This window comes from Misgurnus anguillicaudatus, chromosome 16, assembly GCF_027580225.2.
Source record: "Misgurnus anguillicaudatus chromosome 16, ASM2758022v2, whole genome shotgun sequence".
Classification (NCBI taxonomy): domain Eukaryota; kingdom Metazoa; phylum Chordata; class Actinopteri; order Cypriniformes; family Cobitidae; genus Misgurnus; species Misgurnus anguillicaudatus.
In genome coordinates, this window is record NC_073352.2 from 34692862 (window position 1) to 34716603 (window position 23742).

A 23742-nucleotide genomic window follows, 5' to 3' on the forward strand; every position below is an offset into this window, starting at 1 on the left:
CTCTCTCTCTCTCTCTCTCTCTCTTTCTTCATCAGACAGACACAGAGCAACATGACTCGAGCAGCTCTGAACATCATCATCCTCTCTCTTCTTATTTTCTGCAGATCTTGTCAATGCCGCAAACTTCTGCTCTTTCTCATCGATGGATTCAGATATGATTACATAGATGACTTACAAAACCTGGCTGGATTCAGAGAGATCGTGGAAAATGGTGTTAAAGTGGATTACATGACTCCAGATTTCCCCAGTCTGTCCTATCCAAACTATTATTCTCTAATGACAGGTAAGTCTTACTAAGATACTTTATTTTAGTTAAGCAAAACTAATCCGTATCTAGAAGGTTTTATTATTTTCTGTGTCTTACGCAAAAAGTAAAACAGTAAGGTACACATTACTTTTCCAGGGACTGCTTATAGCGCAATGTTATAAATATTTCAGGCCACTTTCAAAAATATATTTCTTGATTACATGATTTAAATGGAAAGTTATATCATCATATACTGTTATTTCCATGTTTTTAGAGTAAGGGCATTACATTAAGGCTTAAAAAGGAACGTTCTCCAGTTTGGATTGTGTAAAATGTTATGAAATGTAAGAGGTTAAAGGAGGTTAAACCTCTGGGGTCTTTAATTGGTTACATATGTCTGTAAAACATACATATTCAAACAATAATGCTGGTCTTGCACATCTTTATTATTGTGTTTAACAAAGAAACACATTCCTGATGTGAGATTACACCGCACAATTAAAGTTAAGTGGGGAATATGGGTCACAGGAACAATAAGGATCTGTTATATGTAAGATCTGCTGGTTGTTTATTCATTGATTACAGGCCTGTCATTCTCACCCCAAACACAACAGAAAACATCAATGTTACGACTTAGATACTAACGGTATTTAAAGGAATAGTTCACCCCAAAATGAAAATGTTGTCGTTATTTACTCAGATTTTTGTAAAGTGTTGTTTTGGGTCTTCTGGAGTGGATGGTGACCGCTGCTTCAAGCTTCAAAAGGACCAAAAACTGCTAAACAAATGATCCCAACTTGTGCCAAATATTTTAAATGTCCTGAAGGCATACAAAAAGGTTTAGTGAATTATGATCATTATAATCATGTGAGTGGATGGTGACCACTTGGGTAACCACTCCCATAGTAACCAGAAAACATAAAATTAAAAACAACTGATTGGGTTCTGAAAAACAAAGAAAGACATTGAGGATCAAATGGCCTAAAGGTGAAAAAGTTTTTTGTTCCTTTAATTTAATTATTTAACCCTTATGGTTTTATTATTATTATCATTTTAGATCCTAATACTGTATGTTTCAAGTAATAATAATAATTTCTTGCTTCATTGCAGTGTTAATCTTTTGTTGACGTGCTTTTGTAGCACAAAATTGCTGTCCAGTATTTTTTGTTGCTTTTGTTTTAAATCAGTATACCTCCCACAAATACTGGAGAAGTAAAATCGTAACTAAATGTTATAAAGCAAGAAGTCAGCAGTGTGTTAACAGTGTGTCATAGTGTAACAAAGGTCAGCGGGCTTCAGCCAATCACAACAGCTCAAATCTAAAGCTTTAATGCTTTGCTGATGGCAGTTGTTTTGTTTGGTCACATCATCTGGCTCAGACAAACCAATGAGTTCAACAATTATCTGTCTGGATTTATTTCTGGGCAAACCATCTAAGAAGAACACTTTATTACCTTATATAATGCTTGTTATAAAAAGAGTTGTTATGAAGTGTACAGAAAAATATTACTTGAAATGTTATCAAAACTTGTAAACACAAGCGGCATAAAGCACAAAGGCTCAGATTTAGTTTAAACTTTAGTTAGTTTCAGATGTGCAGGGCATGCAAAACTTTCCATTTCTTGTTCATTGATTAACAATGCATAAGAACTAAATAGGAATAGTTTTTTTTTTAAAAGAAGTCAGATGTCTTAAAGGTGCAGTGTGTCAATTTTAGCGGCATCTAGTGGTGAGGTTGCAAATTGCAACCAACGGCTCAGTCCACTGCTCACCTCTTGCTTTTGAAACACATAGAGAAGCTACGGTAGCTGCCACCGGACATACATGTCATCGTCGGAGACAACTTAGTAAAAAAAGTTTGTCCGTTAAGGGCTTCTGTAGAAACATGGCGGCACAAAATGGCAACTTCCACGTAAGGAGACCCTCGGTGTAAAAACGTCCCAATCTAAGATAATAAACACATAACGGTTCATTATGAAAGGTCTTTATACACCCCTGGTAATATAGTTTTGTATATTATTTTGCATTTTTGTCAAGAGATGCACCTTTAAAGGTGCAGTGTGTAATTTTTAGAAGGATCTCTTGACAGAAATGCAAAATAATTTATAAAACTATATTATCAGGTGTGTGTAAAGCCTTGCATAATGAACTGTTATGTGTTTATTACCTTAAAATGAGATGTTTTTATCTACAAACACAGAGGCTCCCCTTACATGGAAGTCGCCATTTTGTGCCGCCATGTTTTTACAAACAACTTTTACTTACAAACTTTTTTACTAAGTTGTCTCTGGCGATGACATGTTTGTCCGGTGGCGGCTACCGTAGCTTCTCTATGTGTTTCAAAAGCGAGGGGTGAGCAGTGGACTGAGCTGTTGGTTGCAATTCGCAACCTCACCACTAGATGCTGCTAAAATGTACACACTGCACCTTTAAACTAATCTTGTATATGGGCTATACAATAAACAAAATGCATTAACTATGATGGAAATATTATTTTATAGTTGGCGATTAGATTCTTCTTTATTTTTAATTATAAAACGGTTAGTTCCAATCCTTGATTCTGATTGGTCAATAGGTGTGCTTTATTCACGATAAAACACTGCTATGACTGCTTCACCCAACGGTTCTATTTAATATCCCTGCGCCCTTAGCAACACATAAACATATAATGAGACAAAAGCCGTTTCTCAATATGCGTTCTTGTCTGTACTTGTGTTCTTGTGGACTTGTGAAACGTCATCAGTCGCGGCCCAAGTACTGTTCCAATTCAAAGTTCGCATCAAGCCCAAGTTCACATAAAATCCCCGGATGTGTTCTTGATCCGCCCATTTTATCGAGGATGCATCAGAGGAGACTTGTGTGGACTTATGACAGCGAAGTTTCCCAGAATGCATTTCGCGTCAGAAGTTCGTTCTTCCGAGTCTGAACTTGCAAGTTCGAACTACGAAGGACACAAGTCCGAGTTTGGCGTACTTGGTATTGAGAAACGGCTAAAGTCTGAGAACAGTTTGTTGTTTTTATTTGAACTTTCATGTTGTTGTTCGCAGTCAGGGACTATTTTTTCTAGCGGAAGGAATGCTTTTGTTGATTTAACTTCATGAAAGTTGCACTAATATTTTTTTTACTTTAATATTGTGTGGTAACCGTTTTATAAAAGCAATAAGGTACTCGAGGCAAGTGCTGTATCGTGAATAAGTAACGGCTGAAGGGCGTTGTTAGGCACGACGCAGAAGACAGATTTGAGATTACTGGGATCTATTTGCAGGACCAAGTCTGATAAGCATGAAATCTCATTTTTATGGCAGAACAACTGAGCTGTAAATGAGCATAAATAAATTTGTGTTTTACAGCACAATCCTTATCCTGAAAATGTGTGGCTTCACACGCTCCTAACCAATCAGATGTTGAATTTTACCCTAGCACACAGTAAACAGCAAAAAGCAATATTTGACAAGCTATATTTAGGCACATAAATAGACATGAAGGTGGGCCTTTTTTTGACCGACGCCAGCAAGTAACCTCAAATAACCACAATGTTTCAAACACTAAAATCTGCTGTGTTGAATGTGCAGTGGATGATCAAGTCTTGTATGATGATTTGTGCAATCATGTAAGAAAAATGAGTAGACGGTGCAAAGTCTGCAAACCAAAGTCAAATAAACTCAAGCATTTCATCCAAGAACAAGTTATCTGAGCAATGCAATAAAAACTTTATAACTCTACTGTACAAACAATTCTCTCACTTCGGATAAACAGACAAAGTTGAATCAAATGCTCTGTAAACAAAAATGATCCTTTTTTACAATCCTCCTGCTGTAACTTTACTCCTCACGTTGCAGGACGCTTCTGTGAAGTGCACCAAATGATTGGGAATTACATGTGGGATGAAGAATCCAATAAGGAATTTCTGATCGGGACGAATCCGGACAGCCGGCTGCCCCTGTGGTGGAATAACTCGGAGCCGCTTTGGGTGACCATGCAGAAACTGGGAAAAAGAGTCTACATGTACTTCTGGCCCGGTCAGTCGACCAAATGACTTCATGCTATGACGCTTACTGTAAACAGTGTACAAGAAAGGGTCAATGAATGGATGTGCTTAAATATGAGATGTTGCAAAGCTTAAAATAACTTATTTACTTATTCAAATTTCAAAAAGAATACAAGTACTGCCCCAATGACAGCTTGGGACTGTTTGTTAACAATATAAATGCAGGTCTTTGAAATGTGTTTGTTGTGTTCATTCAGGTTGTGAAGTGTCAATTCATAATGTGAGACCTACGTTCTGTGAGGAATATGTCTATAACCCGTCAGAGAAGAATCTCACAGACTCGATGGAGAACGCTCTCAATATGTTAAAGTATAAGAATCACCTCAGTTAATTATAAACACGCTGTAAAAATTAAGTAAAAAATGTTTTACTTGTTTTTATAAGTTATGTCAACTTATTACAGGTCAAAACCTCAAATAGTACACTGCAAAAAATTATTTTCAAGAAAAAACTTTCTTGGTATTTTTGTCTTGTTTTCAGTAAAAATTTCAAAAAATTCTTAAAGGGGCCATGGCACAAGACTTTTTTAAGATGTCAAATAAATCTTTGGTGTCCCCAGAGCACATATGTGAAGTTTGAGCTCAAAATAGCATATAAATAATTTATTATAGCATGTGAAATTGCCACTTTGTAGATGTGTGCAAAAATTTGCCATTTTGGGTGTGTCGATTAAAATGCAAATGAGCTGATGAAATTCAAACACCGTTTGTTGCAATTAAAACTCAATTGTGTTTTTCTCTGCACTAAATGGCAGTGCTGTTGTTGGATAGTGCAGATTAAGGGGTGGTATTATTATAATCATAAGGAGAGCCAAATTACAAAGACGACCTATTTTTTCATGTCCTTGTAGAGAATGGTTTACCAAAACTAAGTTACTGGGGTTGATCTTTTTCACTGTTATTCACTGTTTTTAATTATGAACTATATTGAAATGAGATATGAATTTCTTTGATGGCAGCTACATTCACATTTTCTAGGTTGATAGAAGCACTGGGGACCCAATCATAGCACTTAAAAATGGAAAAACTTAGATTTTCATGCCATGGACCCTTTAAATTAAGATGCTTTTTCTTGACGAGCGAAAATATTTTTTAGACCAAAATAGTTTTTAGACCAAAAATATTAAATGTAAGTGATTCTGTGCATAAAACAAGCAAATCTGACAATGGTGTAAGCAAAAAATCTTGAACATTTTTATTAAACACTAAATCCAAGAAAAATTCAAGAAAAATTTCCTTACCCCATTGGCAGATTTTTTTTGCTTTGTTTTATGTGCAACATCACTTTAATTTTATATTTTCTTATTATATAGACTTATAAAAAGCATCTTAAATTAAGACATTTTATATATTTTGCTGAAAACAAGACAAAAATACTAAGATTTTTTTTTCTTGAAAATCATTTTTTTGCAAGTGTAGGTTGAATTGACTTGCAAAACCAAGTTGTTTTGCACAAACATGAATCTTTCTGTTTTTTATTGGTGAGGATCTGTTTCTGTGCCTAAAAGTTATTCTTTTAGTAATGCCTAAAGTCAGCATTTGCAAGCCCTTGTACTTCTGTAATGTGATGTTAAACATCTCCGCTCTGGTTTGCTTCAAACAGAAACAATGAAGCAGACATGGCAGCGATTTATTATGAGAAGATCGATGTTGAAGGACATCACTACGGTCCTCATTCTCCACAAATCCAGAGCGCCGTACGTTCACTGGACCAGGCCTTCCAAACACTCAACCAAAAAATCAAGGTCTGTTTCTTCTCAAGGGGAGGAAAGGAAATATTACTGATTGCTTGCTGTGTCACAGTTTCAGATTCAGATATTGAGCTGTGCTTCTGAAACACATTTGTACTTTTTCAGGAAAAGAATATGAGAAATGATGTAAACGTGGTTATGTTTTCTGACCACGGTATGACCCAGCTGAAGTGGATGGAGAAAGTTATCGAGCTGGACAAGTACATTGACATGTCAAACATCATTAAAATGTTGGACAGAGGACCGGTGGTTAGCCTGTGGCCCAAACAAGACAAGTTTGAGGAGGTGAGTTAAAATCCTGTCGCTGTCCTTCTTTCATTTCTACAGAGTGATGTTTCAAACCTACTGGAGCTGTCACTGCACTGTCAAAAAATTACTTTCTTATATAATATTTTTATCTTGTTTTTCGTAAAAATATTGAAAACTTCTTAAATCAAGAGGAATTTTCTTAATGAGCAAAATGACCTAAAATAAGTTTAGTTTTTAAACAAAAAATATACATTTCAAGTAAATTTGTGCTTAAAAAAATCTGACAATGGGGTAAGAAAAGTTTTCTTGAATTAAGTGTTAAAAAAGTAAAATTATTTGAAGATTTTTTTTCTTACCCCATTGGCAGAATTATTTAGCTTATTTTAAGCCCAAATTCACTTAAATTTGATATTTTTTTGTCTAAAAAGACTTATTTTTAGGTCATTTTGTTCATCAAGAAAAACTGCATCTTGATTTAAGAGTTTTAAGATATTTGTACTGAAAACAAGACAAAAATACGAAAGTCATTTTAAACTGCAAAAAAAATTTATTTTCAAGAAAACAATTCTAAGTATTTTTGTCTTGTTTTCAGTAAAAAAATATCTAAAATTTCTTACATTTAGATGCTTTTTCTTGATGAGCAAAACAACCCAAGAAAACAAGTCTAGTTTTTACACCAAAAATATCAAATTTAAGTGATTTTGTGCATTAACAAACAAAACAATCTGCCAATAGGGTAAGCAAATTTTTCTTGAATTTTTCTTGAATTTAGTGTTTAAGAAAAATTTTCAAGATTTTTTGTTTACCTCATTGGCAGATTTTTTTGCTTGTTTTATACACAAAATCACTTACATTTGATATTTTTGTACTAAAAACTAGACTTATTTTCTTGGGTCGTTTTGCTCATCAAGAAAAAGCATCTTAATTTAAGAATTTGTAGATATTTTTACTGAAAACAAGACAAAAATATGTTTTCTTGAAACTCATTTTTTTTGCAGTGCTGAGGATGATTAAACAATTTATTGCATTCTTTTGGTTTTAGTAACCATTAAAAACAAGTCCCACAGACCCGAACACCACACAAGGGTTAAAAAGGTCCTAACATGTATATTCTTGGTACCGATATGAATAATGTGCTAATATGTACGCTTTAGGAATAAAGCAGGTCACATCTGCTGTTTGTTTCAGTAATAGCAGGGATGTATACTGTCACATATAAGGTACAGAAGCTGTCACTGGGATGGTACCCTTTAAAATAGTAATAATGCCATGTGCCTTTGAGGTACTAATATGCACACTTTAAGTGTGTACTTTATGAAAGAGTACCACACCACCTCTTATTCTCTAGTGTATACTGTATTGTGTATACATTATGTGTATATTATTCCACTTCAGATATATCGAAACCTGAACACAGTGGACAACATGAAGGTTTATAAGAAGCAAGAGATTCCAGACAGATATCACTATAAAAACGGGAGATTTGTCTCTACGCTTACGCTTGTGGCAGAGCCCGGATGGTTTATCACAGAGGTTTGTCTTTAAGATGATCTATTTGGCGTTTGTAGTTGTTTTGGGATTATAACATCATAACAGTCATGCTTATCTATGTCATGGTTAGGGTTAAGCACACATCGTAAAGTCATAATAACCAGTGGGACACAGGATATACCATCTGTGCAATATTCTATTGACCAATCAGCATTCGGGACCAGATGTGTTTTGTAATTATTCTTATCTGTGTGGTTATCATAGATCAACATTTACCAGCATTCGCACCTGCGCTTGATTCCAAATGTGCACTGTGGAATTTTCCACTAAACTTTCACACATATCCTTTTGGACCTGTTTATTGGGCTGCTTTGTAAATTTCCAATAAAACCACTGATTAGGGAATTCACTGGAGTCATGATTCAGTCTTGCACATAATAGACCAAAAACAACAGACTTGCTGATGTGTGCTGGCCAAAAACAGAATATCTCAGTGATGTGTCATAGGTTTGACTACAAAAACAAATCAAGATAATGGACCAAGACATCAGCGTAATTCCAACGCAACAAAAACTTTTCTGCATTTCTGCTTTTGTTTCAGAATAAAGACAAACTACCCTTCTGGAAAAATGGCACGGAAGGTTGGCAACACGGCTGGCACGGTTACGATAATGAGTTCATAGACATGAGGGGATTTTTTCTGGCACAGGGACCAGGTAAAGCACAAATATTGTATGATTATAAATGCACTTTATTACACTATTCTGCCCTACAAAGCGAAAGCGCAGTAACTACGCATTTGGTCAAAATTGAGTTAAGGGTTAAAATGGGCTTTTTGAGATCTGTTGTGTCTTGTGACAAAGTCTCCTGGTTCAATTTTGTCCCATTTCAGAGAAACGTGTGTTCCAAAGTTGCAGTTACATGTTTGACTGGCTGGTGTAAAAAACTTTAAAGACATTTTTCTCAGTTTCAGTGTTTGCGTAGATACTGCACTTAGCCTTTGGAGGGCAGTATTGTTCACTATAGAAAGCAACTTTGAATAATGGCATAAATGATTTTAAAAATAGCAATCAATTTAATCGTGTAATGAAAATGTTTTTTTCTTTCCAGACTTCAAGACGAATTTCCGTGCTGGGCCCATTCGAGCAGTAGATGTGTATAATATTTTATGTAGGACACTGGGCATCGACCCTCTGCCCAACAACGGCTCCTGGCCCAGAGTGGAGTTTATGTTAAAAAGCTCAACAGGTGTCAAATCATTGTCTCTGATGTACAGCTGGCTTCTGCCATTACTGCTGTTTACACAGTCTTATATGCTGTAGGATATTCACAGGTGCTTCTGGAGAACTCACATTCTCATAGAAATGAGAAGAATATCTCAACCATATTATATTTTTTTGGCTTAGACTTTTTAGTCTGCTTTTTGCATCACTGTTTCTATTATGACTTCTCAATGTTGCTTGATGTTAAAGAAATAGAAAGGATGTTGGTGTTAGTAGATGAACCAACTTGCACATTTGCAATATACTGAAGAAATGTATATTTTAGAGACATTATAATGGTATAATTTTTTTGCGTTCTATATTTGTATTAACCTGTTTCTATTATTGTGTGAATAGGTGCTGTATGCAGTTTTTCTGTATACGAACATAGTGAAAAGACTTTTATTTATAATTACCCTACTTAAAAATCCAGCTAAGATCAGCATAAGCTGGTGAGCTAGTTTACGCTGGTCTTTCAGCTTGGTTTTGGCTGATATAGCAAGCTGGTCTAGCTGTGTTTTGGTCACTTTTTAAGCTGGTCTAGCTGGACTTAGCTGGTCAGGCTGGAAGGCCAGCTGACCCACCAGCTTGACCAACTTAGTCAGGCTTAGAGGACCAGCTTAGACCAGCTACTGCCACCTTAAACCAGCCAAAAACCAGCTGCCAGCTTATGCTGGATTTTTCAGCAAGGCCTAGCATAAAATGTAATGGTTCTAGTTCTAGGCTTTAGTCCCACCTTCCTCTCATGCTTTGTAAAGTTTTAAATGTTTAGTACATGTGGTTTATTTTCTACTCATAAAAGCGCATGCTTTTCTTTTAGTACAAACTTTATTTCACAATAAAGAGTTTTTTTCTCATACATCCATTTTTTCGGTTATTTATAGCTGGACTTTTATTCTATAATTAGAATGCTGGACCGCATTCATTTATTAAAATCTAAAGAGCTTTTCCGCCACTTGCCGGTCTGGCGGCGCATCTGTACCTTTATTTAATGTCATAATAATGCACATATTCGATTAAAAAAAAATCGTTATTATACTATCAATCAAATAAACTACCAATTTTTTTGTAGCGGAAAATATTTATATGCGACTTTACTTGCGTTGCAAATGCAGAACAGAATAAAAGTAGACGTGCTCTATATAATGAAGGCACTTGTTTCGACCACAGGGTGGCGCCAAAAGACTGATTAAAGAACATTAATAAAAACGTTAACATATTCTTTGTTGTAAACACAACACGTGGTATTACTATGGTGTTTTTAGACATATACCATAAGATTATGTGGAATATAGGTATATTCAGTACATTCAATGGTAACTGGTACAATGGTACAGCACATACAATGGTAAATGTGAGCTTGACAGTAATGCACAACAAATGTAACATAAATGTTACTATTGAAGTATCTTTAGACCTATTAAAAAAAAATTTCCCACAAAAACAGACACAGAAATCTGCTCTATATAAAATGCTCAATGTTATGTATTTTTCAAAATATTTCAGCTTGACATTTACACCATAATATTAATAACATTTTCACATTTTGTAAGTACAGTTTAAAACAGTAATAACAACATAAAGTGAAATTAAAATGTAGAAATACAATAAAACTATGATGATAAAAAGGGCATCATAAACATTATTTTAAAAGAAACACTTTTTATGTTTTTTTGTTTTTAAAACTTTAGAGATTCTAAAAAAATTGTAAAGGAAAGGAGCAACATGGGATTCTGAATTACTCCATTTGAACCGATCTTACTAGGCGTGTTCGACTGCATGCAGCGCCGCAAAAACTGACAGGAAGATGACGTCAAAATACCGTGAGAACGAGTCGAAATTAGACTTCTCTGTACGGTTTCTCGAATCGCTCTCGCGGTACTTTGACGTCATCCGAAAGTCGTTTCTTGTGGTGTCGCATTATGTCGAACAAGTTTAATAACGTTGGCGAAGGACGAAGACTTTTGTGTTTATTTACTTATTTGGCGCTTCTTACTTTTTTATTTTAAATAATGCTTGAAAGAACAGAAAACAAACTGGGCGAAGACTTACTTCATGAATAATAATACAATAATGCTGACGTTGCTAGGTTACCTTCCGCTAGCGCACGTCACGTGCCTGATTAATATTTATAACTCAAGCCTTTCTTGACAGTGCGATTCGCTTATTAGCCAGCCGAATACCGCCCACTCACTTTCGTCAGTCTTTTAGCGAATCGATTAGGTCGAACGTGCCACCGTCAACACTACGCTTTTAATATTCACGAGCCGTGCCATCGCCATAGTAGGACTAGCAAATTTGCATTCAGAGAAGCAGCGGAGGCGATCGCGCCTGTCAACACGACCCCGACGGATTGTGAATAACTCTTATTTTGATACATTTTGGATCAGCCGCGATTTGCATTGGTCAAGGGTCGCATCGGGACCTTTATCGCGCTGTTTTGTATTCGAGGTTTGGAAAGTTAAAGTCATCGCGCGATATCGCGCTGTTGTTTGTAATCGGGCGCTATTTTTCCTCCCGTTTTATGTAAGAAATCGGAGTTGTTTTCCATAACTTGCCGTCCCTTGAATGCTTATTCTGTTGGAGGAGGATTTGAATTAGCAGCCATCTAAGCTGCCCTACAGCCAACTAGGTTATTCACCGATGATCCTTTCTGCTGACTAGTATCACTTGCAACAAATGTAACAGATGTTTCAAATGCAACCCGTCGGATGAAACATTGTAACATTCGTACCCGCCAAAGTGCACATGCATTTGTGTCGATACTGGATTATACGTCTCATTCCAAATGCACTGTCTAGTGCACAGATGCATGTGTGTTTTATGTGTGTCCGAGCTTTGATCTCCCGTGTTTTTTTCCTCTGGATTTGATGCACACATTGTGATGAGTGAAGTCTGGCCTTTGGACTCAATGGGCATGCAGTCTTACCTCTGTTGTGATGATGCACATGTGAGGAAATGTCATTTTCAGCAGCAGCATCATGCATCCTCCTGATGGCCGAAGCAGCAGCATCAGCAGCCGGTTGGGTGTCCTCATGCCCAGCGCCGTTTACCCCTCTCTGGTTGTGGGCATCGCGGCGGCGGTGCTCGCCTTTCAGCTCGGCTCTGGGGGTCTCACTCTCACCTCGTTTTTCCTCAAACTCTTTATTTATGTGTCCTTCGCGTTGTTCTGTTTTCTCCTGGGGAGCTTTGTGCTGCTGGTGAGGAAAAGTCCCCCCAAAATCAGCAGATTTGACACGGCTAAAAGACAGTCAGTACAGCTGCTGGAGTTATTTGAGAAGTTAATGGTAAGTTGTAATGTCTACAAACACACACAGACTCTCTTTTGAACTATGTGATGGCATGTTTTAGTTTTATAAATATGATTGATAGACACTTCAAACACGCAGTGCACTTCAAAAGAAGACAAATGGATGGATTCAGAAGCCAGGCGCATAGATTAATGAATGGATGGATGGATAGAGGTTTTAGGTGAACTGGGAATTAAAAAGGACTCAATAGACATGACGACCAGTTACAGCACGTAAAAAATATACACCTTTTCTTTTAAGGACCATTAAAATAATTTCTTAGCCATTAAGCACCCAAATATTTACCCAATGACAATACTTTGTATGTTTATTATATATTAATAATATACTATAATTTTTCTTATTTATTCTTATATTAATATAATATATAATTTTATAGCATTGCAGTTAAGTGTTTTACTTTAAAGTAGACATTCAAATAAATCTTTGGTGTCAACAGAGTACGTATGTGAAGTTTTAGCACAAAATACCCCACAGATCAATTATTATATCATGTTAAAATTGCCACTTTGTAGGTGTGAGCATTTATGGGTGTGTCCTTTAAATGCAAATGAGCTGATCTGTGCACTAAATGGCAGTGCCGTGGTTGGATACTGCAGGTTAAGGGGTGGCACTATTATAAAAAGATTCCCTTCTGACATCACAAGGGAAGCCACATTTCAGTGATCTATTTTCTCACATGCTTGCAGAGAATGGTTTACCAAAACTAAGTTACTGGGTTGATCTTTATCACATTTTCTAGGTTGATACAAGCATCGGGGACCCAATTATAGCACTTAAACATGAAAAAGTCCGATTTACATTATATTTGCCCTTTAATGTTTCTTTATTTGAGAAAAAATTGAATGCCGTAAAATGAATTATTTTTGATACATTTTAATTTAAAGTCACAATGAAATCAAAATTAAAAACTGTAATTTATTTTGGAATATTTTTTTTACAAAGGACTTTTCTGTGAGTCTCTCTTTTTACTTCCGGTCATATGGTATGGCGGGTGGGTGGGGTCCGGGAAAATATTGCAGCGATTAGCAATTAGCGACATGATCCAACTTCCAACGATTGAATGAATTCTCGGTGGACAAATTCAAGTCCAGCCCTACCTTTTTTATTTCAGAAGCCGTTTCACTCGGATATACATCATTACGGGGAAAATAAGACAATTGCTAATTCTGTTTCATGCCGACTTAAATTACAGTAATGATAACAAGAAGTTATCGAAAATTATTAAATGAGCTTTGTTTTCTTCATGAACAATGAATTATTATTTATTACATATACAGGACCCAAACATGACCTTGACTGAATTCCCAAACACTGGCCTCTGTATGAAAAATAGTTTCCACATCATTCAAGACTTTTACCTCATTTATCCACATTAAAGTGCTTTTGGATTATGAATGTATACTCTCCTAAAGGATTATTAGGAACACCTGTTCAATTTCTCATTAATGCAATTATCTAATAAACCAATCACATGGCAGTTGCTTCAATGCATTTAGGGGTGTGGTCCTGGTTAAGACAATCTCCAGAACTCCAAACTGAATGCCAGAATGGAAAGAAAGGTGATTTAAGCAATTTTGAGCGTGGCATGGATGTTGGTGCCAGATGGGCCGGTCTGAGTATTTCACAATCTGCTCAGTTACTGGGATCTTCACGCACAATCATTTCTAGGGTTTACAAAGAATAGTGTGAAAAGGGAAAACATCCAGTATGCAGCAGTCCTGTGGGCGAAAATTCCTTGTTGATGCTAGAGGTCAGAGGAGAATGGGCTGACTGATTTAAGCTGATAGAAGAGCAACTTTGACTGAAATAACCACTCGTTACAACTGAGGTTTGCAGCAAAGCATTTGTGAAGCCACAACACGCACAACCTTGAGGCGGATGGGCTACAGCAGCAGAAGACCCCACCGGGTACCACTCATCTCCACTACGAATAGGAAAATGAGGCTACAATTTGCACAAGCTAACCAAAACTGGACAGTTAAAGACTGGAAAATGTTGCCTGGTCTAGTGAGTCTCGATTTCTGTTGAGTCAGAATTTGGCATAAACAGAATGAGAACATGGATCCATCATGCCTTGTTAGCACTGTGCAGGCTGGTGGTGGTGGTGTAATGGTGTGGGGGATGTTTTCTTGGCACACTTTAGGCCTCTTAGTGCCAATTAGACATGGTTAAATGAGCATTGTTTCTGACCATGTCCATCCCTTTATGACCACCATGTACTCATCCTCTGATGGCTACTTCCAGCAGGATAATGCACCATGTCACAAAGCTCGAATCATTTCAAATTGGTTTCTTGAACATGACAATGAGTTCCCTGTACTAAAATGGTCCCCACAGTCACCAGATCTCAACCCAATAGAGCATCTTTGCGATGTGGTGGAACGGGAGCTTCATGTCCTGGATGTGCATCCCACAAATCTCCATCAACTGCAAGATGCTATCCTATCAATATGGGCCAACATTTCTAAAGAATGATTTCAGCACCTTGTTGAATCAATGCCACATAGAATTAAGGTTGAAGGTTCTGAAGGTGAAAGGGGGTCAAACACAGTATTAGTATGGTGTTCCTAATAATCCTTTAGGTGAGTGTATATTCAGTATTTTAATTTCTTAAACCTTTGCAGTTGATATTAAAATGTCCATGCTGGGTTTTAAAATGAGGTTTTCTTCAACATTGTGTGCATGAGTAGCTCATTGTATGATTCTTAATCACCTTCCTGTGTGATGGATAGGGCCGGTTCTGTGGGCCTTTGCTGGATTTTTCTCAGACCAGGAGGGTCGTGGTGTCTCTCAATGTGGATAAAGCTCTTAAAGAAGGTGAGTAAAAAGGTTCACACCAGTAGGAGCCATAGCAATCCACAATCTTAAGTTGATCAAACCATTTTATTTTCTTTCTTGTTGTTGTGAATAATGGACATTAGCCTGTGACTTCAGTGTGTAAACAGGAAATTGTTAGGTGATAAAATTGGCACCCTCTGGGTTTAGATGGTCTGACTCATAACTAGTCCTTGTTTGATCAGTGATTTACTCAAATCTCTGCATTGGATCATTATAATGGAAAATGGTTTGTCACAAGCCAGACTGTCTTACTGATTTGCCATCTGTAGCTGCAGCTCTCTCAAAAGACAAGAAAATAAATGAGCAAATTTCATGCTGAAATCTTTTATTCAATGCAATCAGTTTAATGGGTACTGAGAAAGAGCGAGAGAGAGAAAGCGAAAGAAAGAAAGGGAGAATGCCTCAAACAGTCCTCTAGTCTGTTGCAATGACTGAGAAACACGAAAGAGTTTTGTTGTCTTTGATGATGAAATCGGCAGCTGTCTTGGTCTGTTGTGAAATTACCTTGCTATTTTTATCCAGTGCATTCAGCAGATACATTTTGTTGTGTTGTGTTTTTTTTTTGTGAGGGGGTATTTAACCTGTTTCTGGAATCTTCATAACCCTTTATTTTGGCAAAGGCACATACATGTTTCATCTGGCAGTTGTTTTTAAGTCACAGAGTCTATGGCTGTGTTTGGAAGCTGTAAAATGTTGCCCTCAGATGATGCATTCCAAGACAGGAAGGCCTTAAAGCATGTCCGAATCCAATGTTTGCTTTACTTCCCGTCTCCTCAGATACCGTCATAAATTAAATTTTTGAAGGCAGCATAGATGTATCATTTGCTGCATTCCCACAATGCTGTGTGTGTGCACGAGGAAGGTGATTGGTTGAGGATTGAGCTCAATAAAATAAAATGGTGGAAAACTGGTTTTGTATAAATTTACATATTTTCTTTCAATCCCTACTGTTTTAGATGTTTTTAAAAAATGCAACAAACTGTAGCACCCCCCAAAAATGCACAAACAACTAATCACACTTTGCACCAGTCTCTTTGACATAAATGCTGCTATCAAACCTACAACATTGGTAGCACTATGTAAATATACTTTTCCACCACTGTTTGCACTATGTAAATACACAGAGTATAGACACTATTCTTATTTGCCGAAAATGTCTGTATACTTTTATATACAATTTGAATATTATTTATTTTATAATTTTTGAAACTGTTTGTTGCTGTTGTTGTTGCTGTTTTACACTGCGGGATTGAGGGAACGATATTTTGATACTCTGTATGTCTGGCACATTCAGTAGAATTGACAATAAAGTTGACTTTGACTTTAAGGTGGCAGTAGCTGGTCTAAGCTGGTCCTCCCAGCCTGGCAAATCTCATCAAGCTGGTGGGTCAGCTGGTCTTCCAGCCTGGCCAGCTAAGTTCAGCCAGCTCACGAGCTTATGCTGGTCTTAGTTGGATTTTTCAGTAGGAACAACATTTGATTGCATTTCTTGCAAGAAATTAGTGTTGTTGTTTGACATGACGCGTGATGCACATATTTTGACATGATGAGCCACACACATGATGGGATAAATACATGTTTTGACGAGCTTCGCATTGTGCACGCTCGAAAAAGACCGTCTGCTACCGGTAGCCTGCCAACTTTGGATGCAGCATGTGTTGAGACTTGACTTAACATTTAAAAACAATACAGTATTATTTTTACGAAGGATCCATGTCAAAAATCCTACAAATGTTTTTTAAATGGTACTTCACTCAGAAGTTTCAGTCATCATTAACTCACCCTTGTGTCTTACTAAGATCAACCCATTTATTACAGTTTATTAAAACCATGATTTTACTACAAAAACCGTGGCTAAACAATGGTTACTTTAGCAATTCGTGGTAACTATGGTGTGGTTTTTGATTTTATTTGTAGTAAAACCCTACTAAAAAGATATGGTCTCCCAGCCTGATTCTATCTAGTTAAGCTGGTGTAGCAGGCTGGATTAAGAGGGGTTTTGGACACACTTTAGCTGGTTTAAGCTGGTCCTCCCTAGGGCTGCACGATTCATGCTAAAATGTGAATAACAATTTTCCTCCATGGGAATTGAGATCCCAATTCTCTCTGTCTCTTTTTTTATAAAACATTTATTATGCACTTAACTTAAAATTATGTGCTACACGACTTTCAGTTATAATAACGAAGGCGTTTTTCTCAATCTGAAGGCTGCAACCTCTGGAGGTCACATTTCTAAGCTGCGCATCATAAAGACTGTCTAATTTCAGAATATTAACAATTAACGTTATAAAGTTGACTACTATTTTTAGTTAATCATAAATTGTTGTAGTATGTTTATGACTTGCGAATGTAATGCTCCGTTAACTCAAATGAACCAGGCTTGATAACGTATGCAGCCTGCAGATGCGACCTCCGGAGGCTGCAGCCTTCCTATTTAGAAACGTCCGGAGGTAAGTAATTTCCTTGCTTTCCTTGCTTTCTTTCAATGTTGTTGCATCGTCACTTTCTCCGTCGCCACCAGGATTTTCCACAATTGCGCTCGTTTATTTTATTTTGTGAAAATTGCCGCTCCAAATCCACAAAGTAAACGACTGTGTTTAGGTCTTCCGCCTTATACGTCATCGCGTGACAACGGAAGGCCGCAAATGAAATGAGAAAGGAGAGAAAAGTTGGGGACTGATTGGTGAATGAATAGGGTTTGGTTTTACCCTGTATGAGTGTGTGTTAGCAAGTTTGACTGATATTATAGCAAAGATATGTATAAAGGCTAGATGTGTTACGGCGGAGTCTCTAACGTCATCACCTGGTGGCCATCTTACCACAGGGCGATCGCTTATTTGTAGCATTGAGTTTTAATGATGCATGTACTTTTAAAGGGGCCATGGCACAAGACTTTTTTAAGATCAAATAAATCTTTGGTGTCCCCAGAGCACATATGTGAAGTTTTAGCTCAAAATACCATATAAATAATTTATTATAGCATTCTAAAATTGCCACTTTGTAGGTGTGTGCGAAAATGTGCCGTTTTGGGTGTGTCCTTTAAAATGCAAATGAGTAGATGAAATTCAAACACTGATCACAATGATGGTAGTTTGTTGAATGATACTCAATTGTGCTGTCAATTATTTTCTCTCTCTCTCTTCCTCTGCACTAAATGGCTGTGGTTTGATAGTGCAGATTAAGGGGCGGTATTATTATAATAAGAGCTCCTTATGACATAGCCACATTTCAACGATCTATTTTTCCATGTGCTTATACATATAATTGTTTACCAAAACTAAGTTACTGGGTTGATCTTTTTCAGATTTTCTGGGTTGATAGAAGCACTGGGGACCCAATCATAGCACTTACAGTAAACATGGAAAACATTAGATTTACATGCCATGGCCCCTTTAAATGACCATAACTTGCTCAATTTTTTACCAATTTTCAAACGGTTTGATTTCTTACAAACGTTATTATGGCTATAATTCTGGATGCTTTAACATGTTTCATGAATTTTTTTTAGTTTAAGTATGCAGTGTCATATGTACATCTTTGACATTTATTACAATCCAAACCGTTTGAAAATCGGTAGAAAATTAATCAAGTTATGGTCATTTAAAAGTACATGCACCAATAAAACTCAATGCAACGAGTGAGTGAGCGCCCTGTGGTAAGATGGCCGCCAAATGCGGACGTTCCACTCAATTGGCCAGCAGCGCAGGCGAGATATCTAGCCTTTATACATATCTATGATAGCATCTTGGATTGTAATGTAAATACATGAACACGTGAATGCAGAATCTGGTGGGTCAGCTGATTTAGCTGGTGGGTCAGCTGGTCTCCCAGCCTGATCAGCTAAGACCAGCTAAAAGTGTCCAAAACCCATCTTAAACCAGCCTCCTACACCAGCTAAGACCAGGCTAGGAGACCAGCTAAAACCAGCCGTCTGTTTTTTTTCAGTAGGGAACCCTTGGTAATTTCCGTAATGGAAGGTGACTCATCATCTGTTTTTATGGTGCTATTTGTTTGTGTTTTCAGTGTATGGAAGGATCCGTCTTAAACTCCTTCTTTTATTTCAAAAGAAAAGAAAGTCATGCAGGTTTGAAGAGAAATGAGGGTGACTAAATGAACATCTTTTAATGATCTACTCTCAGAGCAGCCCTGAAGTTAATTCACATTTAAGCTCTGACAGTCACAAGAGTCTTTGTTCCTGTGCTCAGAATCTCACTGGATTTCTCTAGAAAATCTCAGCGCTTTAAATTCCAGGAGTAGATCAGAGAACGGCATCAGAAAGCATTATGGGTAAAGTCCTACAGCAGTCACAGAAAATATTTAGAGAATTACACCACACTGAATACCACTAAAGCTTTTCTCAGAACTTCACTTTTCAACAAGGCTTTTCTGGAATTACATTTAACCAGTTAGTGCCGCTGCATGTCCAGGAAATTAAAACCACAACAGATCTCTTAGCATCTTTTGTTTTCGTGCTGAGCTCATGATAACAATAGATGATTGTGCAGGACAGATAACACAACTGCTTCATATTTTTTGATGAATCACACAGGATGATGTCATACATTGGAGAGATAAGGGGTATCAAATTTGCACACTCTTTAAACTGGTTATTATTTGTATCTCTTTCTAGTCACATGACCAGCTGCTGTTTTAAAACAACTAATAACATGAACACGTATTAAAATAATCTGCAGGTTATTCTGAAATGCTTCAACCAAATAGAGAATAAGATCTGTGATTATAATATTGAGCGTGCTTACACGGTTTTATCCCTTTAGCGTTCAGTACACTAGATACCCTGTTACCAATACAAAGCTAACATAGATCACTGGTGAGCAATGGATCCACCCGGGTTCTAGTAACAGAGGGCCATTTATACAAACCACACGCATGTTTCTCTACAAAACACACAATGTATTCTGCTGCCCACAAATTTAACAAGTTTGTTTTAAAGGTTTTGGGTGGAGATGATGGGTTTGAAAGTATTCCGGCCTTTTTATCGAAAAATTATATGTGTTTACTTTTACACATTTTGGCAGACACTTTAATTTAAAGGGACATATTACAAAAGATACATTTTTGATCAGTATGCATGTTCCCTGGGTTCGAACCAGGGCTGCCTAAGGATTAGTCGCAACGATTAGTCGTGTCTAATAATTATGTATTAATACACACACACACACACACACACACACATGCATGCATATATATATTTAAGAAATATTTGAATGTGTATATACATGTTTATGTTTAATATATATATATATATAATTTAAGCAATATCGCTCGAGTAGGAGTGTGATATAGCTCTATATCATAACAACGGAGTGATGATATAGAGCTATATCACACGACTCCGAGAGCGATATTGCTTTTATACAACAGTTCGACGGCACACGTTTGAAAAACGAAAACTAGAAAACAACAACGGAGTTATTTTAAAAGCCTCTTTGTTTGAGAACTACTTCTTCCGCCATGGATATGAGGGCGGCCAGAATGACAGGTAAAATTTTCGGCTGCTTTGAAGCTCATACAACTCAATGGACGGAAAAGCCGTTACTTTATATTACCGTTTCTTGGTCAGAAAGTGTAGTTTTAAGATTAGTTCAGTCGAGAATGTATCTGTATTATATTTAAATCTGCAGTCGATTAGTAAAGATAGCGCCTGTTTGAACGTTTTCTTAGTGAGATTCGGTACGAATGAGAACCAAAGCATGAGCGGACATCAGTGTTCACTCCCCCGCTGACCACCGCCCTCTCTGGGCTACATCTCTGAAAGGGATTCCCTGGCTCTCATGTTGGCCTTGTTTGTTTATGATCGTCAAAATGAGATCAAATCAGCAGTATTTGGTGTCATGATCAAACTAGTACTTGTTTTTTTATTCATATTTAGTGTCTTTTTGTGTTGTTATTGTTTTGGCGCGAGGTAAAAGTTAATAAAACTATACTTGTGTAACGTTACTATTGCTTTCTCATTTATTCTTAACGCGATACGAGCACTCGATTATTATTATTAAACTTTGTTCTTGTCAGTACTATATAAAACGGTTTTTTATAAGTGTCAGAGAGATGTTTTTGCATGCTGCTTATAAATATACCAGTGGCCATATCTCATAACATGTTTTAATAGTCACGTCACGATAAAGTAAATGATCAATGTCCACATTTAAAAGCTGCGGTGCTTACCTGCAGTTCCACGGTGTTTTCGCGTTCTGATAAGAAATATAGCTCCAGAAAAAAACGAGTGTTTATATTCCTCTTTCCAAGTGTTAATCGTCCACACGATGTGACAAGACATTTCTCCCATTAACTTTATTAATAACTTCTGATTGGGGATTCACAGACTGATTTATGATCTAGTAAACTAATGAGACACACGGAGAGTGATTCAAACAGAGCGTCTGTGTTTTTCCATTCAGAGATGAGCCTGCTTAGGACCTCCATTCACTAGGTGGCGGAATAATACGAAAGGTGAAGCGGTTACAGTGCCGTTATCAGCACAATATTGTATAGCTCTTAGCCAATCAGATTCGAGAACCAGAAAGAACTGTTGTATAAATATATATATATATATATATATATATATATATATATATTTATATATATATATATATATATATATTTTTTATTAAATACTTTTTTTCTTAAAATTATACCTGCATGTGTGTCTGTGTGTGTATTTATACAAACATAATTATTAGACACAGTACACCCACATATATTATGTAAACAACAACTTTTATTCTGCAACCGGTTAGTTGCGACAAGGCAGCCCTAGTTTGAACCCATGACTTTTTCGTGCTACTAACGCAATGCTTTACCTCTACATGAGCATAACTAGATTTTCTTTAAGAAAATTAAAATGGTAACATCGCTCGCCCGAGCCAGAAGAGATTATCCTCGTGCTTAGCTTCTCTCTGATGTTCTGGTTTGTATTTGTGGCTTAGCAATAGTGATGGTTTCTTTTGAAAGTACATCCTGCAGAATTGATCTAGACTTCTGGTCGCATTTCTATCTCATCCGCACTTGCAAAGCACCTGAACCATTAGCCACTTAACCACATTACTGACTTAGGATCAGGTTTTACAGACAGAGAGAGTAAATTGCTTGTGCATGATGCATAGTTCCTATAGTTCAGTCTGATATGACTAAATGTAAATGATAGGCCAAACTGACTCCATATTATAGAGAAGACGTGAGTGTTAACATTTCAGCGCTGTGTTTGATACTGTGCAGTGTATGCTCTGTATGTTTGATGCATACAAAATATTTGCAAATATATAATGCAGAAAATGTCAATGTTGGATGGCAGTTTGCTTTTTCAGAAATGAAACTTAATGCACAGTCATAAATTTGTTTTGGTCATGATGGGAAAATGGACGCTTTTGAATACAAACGGAGTGAGTTGTTATCAGAACTCCTGCTGGGTATTTTTAACGCACCAATGATAAAAGCCCATTAACCCAACATCAGACACTGTGAGTAATGGAAAGTGTTGTCACTTAACATTCAATCTGACTTCTGCATGCTGTGAGAATCTTATTAACCGATCAAAAGAAGAAAAATAAATAAAACAGGAAATTCGAGAGCTGTTTTATGGTCTGGGCTTTTACAAAGTGTTAAATAATTCAAAACACAATTTCTCTTGTGTAGTTTTAATGTTTTTATTTATGCATTTGGCAGACGCTTTTATCCAAATTGACTTAGGTTGCATTACAAGGTATACATTTTATCCACATGTGTTCCCAGGGTTTGAACCCATGACACTGCTAACACAATGCTCTACCACCACTTTAGTTTAAAGTCCCCATCAAAACTGACACTTCTTATTTTTTAATGGAATATTGCAGCGATCATTACAAACAATTTATTCATTCAGGTCATTATTTATTATTATTTTTATTCATGTGGCCTCAAACAACTTTAATCAGAGCTTGGGCAGAGCATCTGTTAAAGGAATAGTCTACTCATTTTCAATATTAAAATATGTTATTACCTTAACTAAGAGTTGTTGATACATCCCTCTATCATCTGTGTGCGTGCACGTAAGCGCTGGAGCGCGCTGCGACGCTTCGATAGCATTTAGCTTAGCCCCATTCATTCAATGGTACCATTTAGTTAGAAGTAACCAAACACATCAACGTTTTTCCTATTTAAGACGAGTAGTTATACGAGCAAGTTTAGTGGTACAAAATAAAACGTAGCGCTTTTCCAGGCGGATTTAAAAGAGGAACTATATTTTGTGGCGTGGTGGCACTTATGGGAGTGCTTCGACTCGGCGCAGTAACACCCTCCCTCTCCCATTATGAGAGGGAGAAGGGGAGCGGACTTTTCAGGCGAGTCGAAGTACTCACAAAAGTGCTATTACGCCATACAATATAGTTCCTCTTTTAAATCCGCTTAGAAAAGCGCTGCGTTTTGTTTTGTACCACCAAACTTGCTCGTATAACTACTCGTCTTAAATAGGAAAAACGTTGATGTGTTTGGTCACTTCTAACTTTATCTCTGAATGGTACCATTGAATGAATGGGGCCAAGCTAAAC

The 23742-nt window shown here is 36.9% G+C and overlaps 2 protein-coding genes across 2 annotated transcripts in view; both read left to right on the forward strand.

Moving 5' to 3' along the window:
- enpp6 (ectonucleotide pyrophosphatase/phosphodiesterase 6) lies at positions 1 to 9906 on the forward strand. The gene is made up of 8 exons (XM_055178681.2): positions 1 to 283; positions 4087 to 4266; positions 4493 to 4604; positions 5898 to 6039; positions 6151 to 6330; positions 7690 to 7827; positions 8387 to 8501; positions 8896 to 9906. Exons 1-8 carry the CDS (start codon positions 52 to 54, stop codon positions 9105 to 9107), a joined length of 1311 nt encoding a protein of 436 aa, XP_055034656.2. The 5' UTR covers positions 1 to 51; the 3' UTR covers positions 9108 to 9906.
- A 1243-nt stretch (positions 9907 to 11149) lies between these two features.
- Positions 11150 to 23742, forward strand: part of snx25 (sorting nexin 25) — a 52168-nt gene continuing 39575 nt past the window's right edge. The window contains exons 1-2 of the mRNA XM_055178675.2: positions 11150 to 12334; positions 15094 to 15178. Of these exons, the coding sequence (XP_055034650.2) occupies positions 12029 to 12334; positions 15094 to 15178 (391 nt within the window). The 5' untranslated portion in view covers positions 11150 to 12028. The remainder of the gene's footprint in view (positions 12335 to 15093; positions 15179 to 23742) is intronic.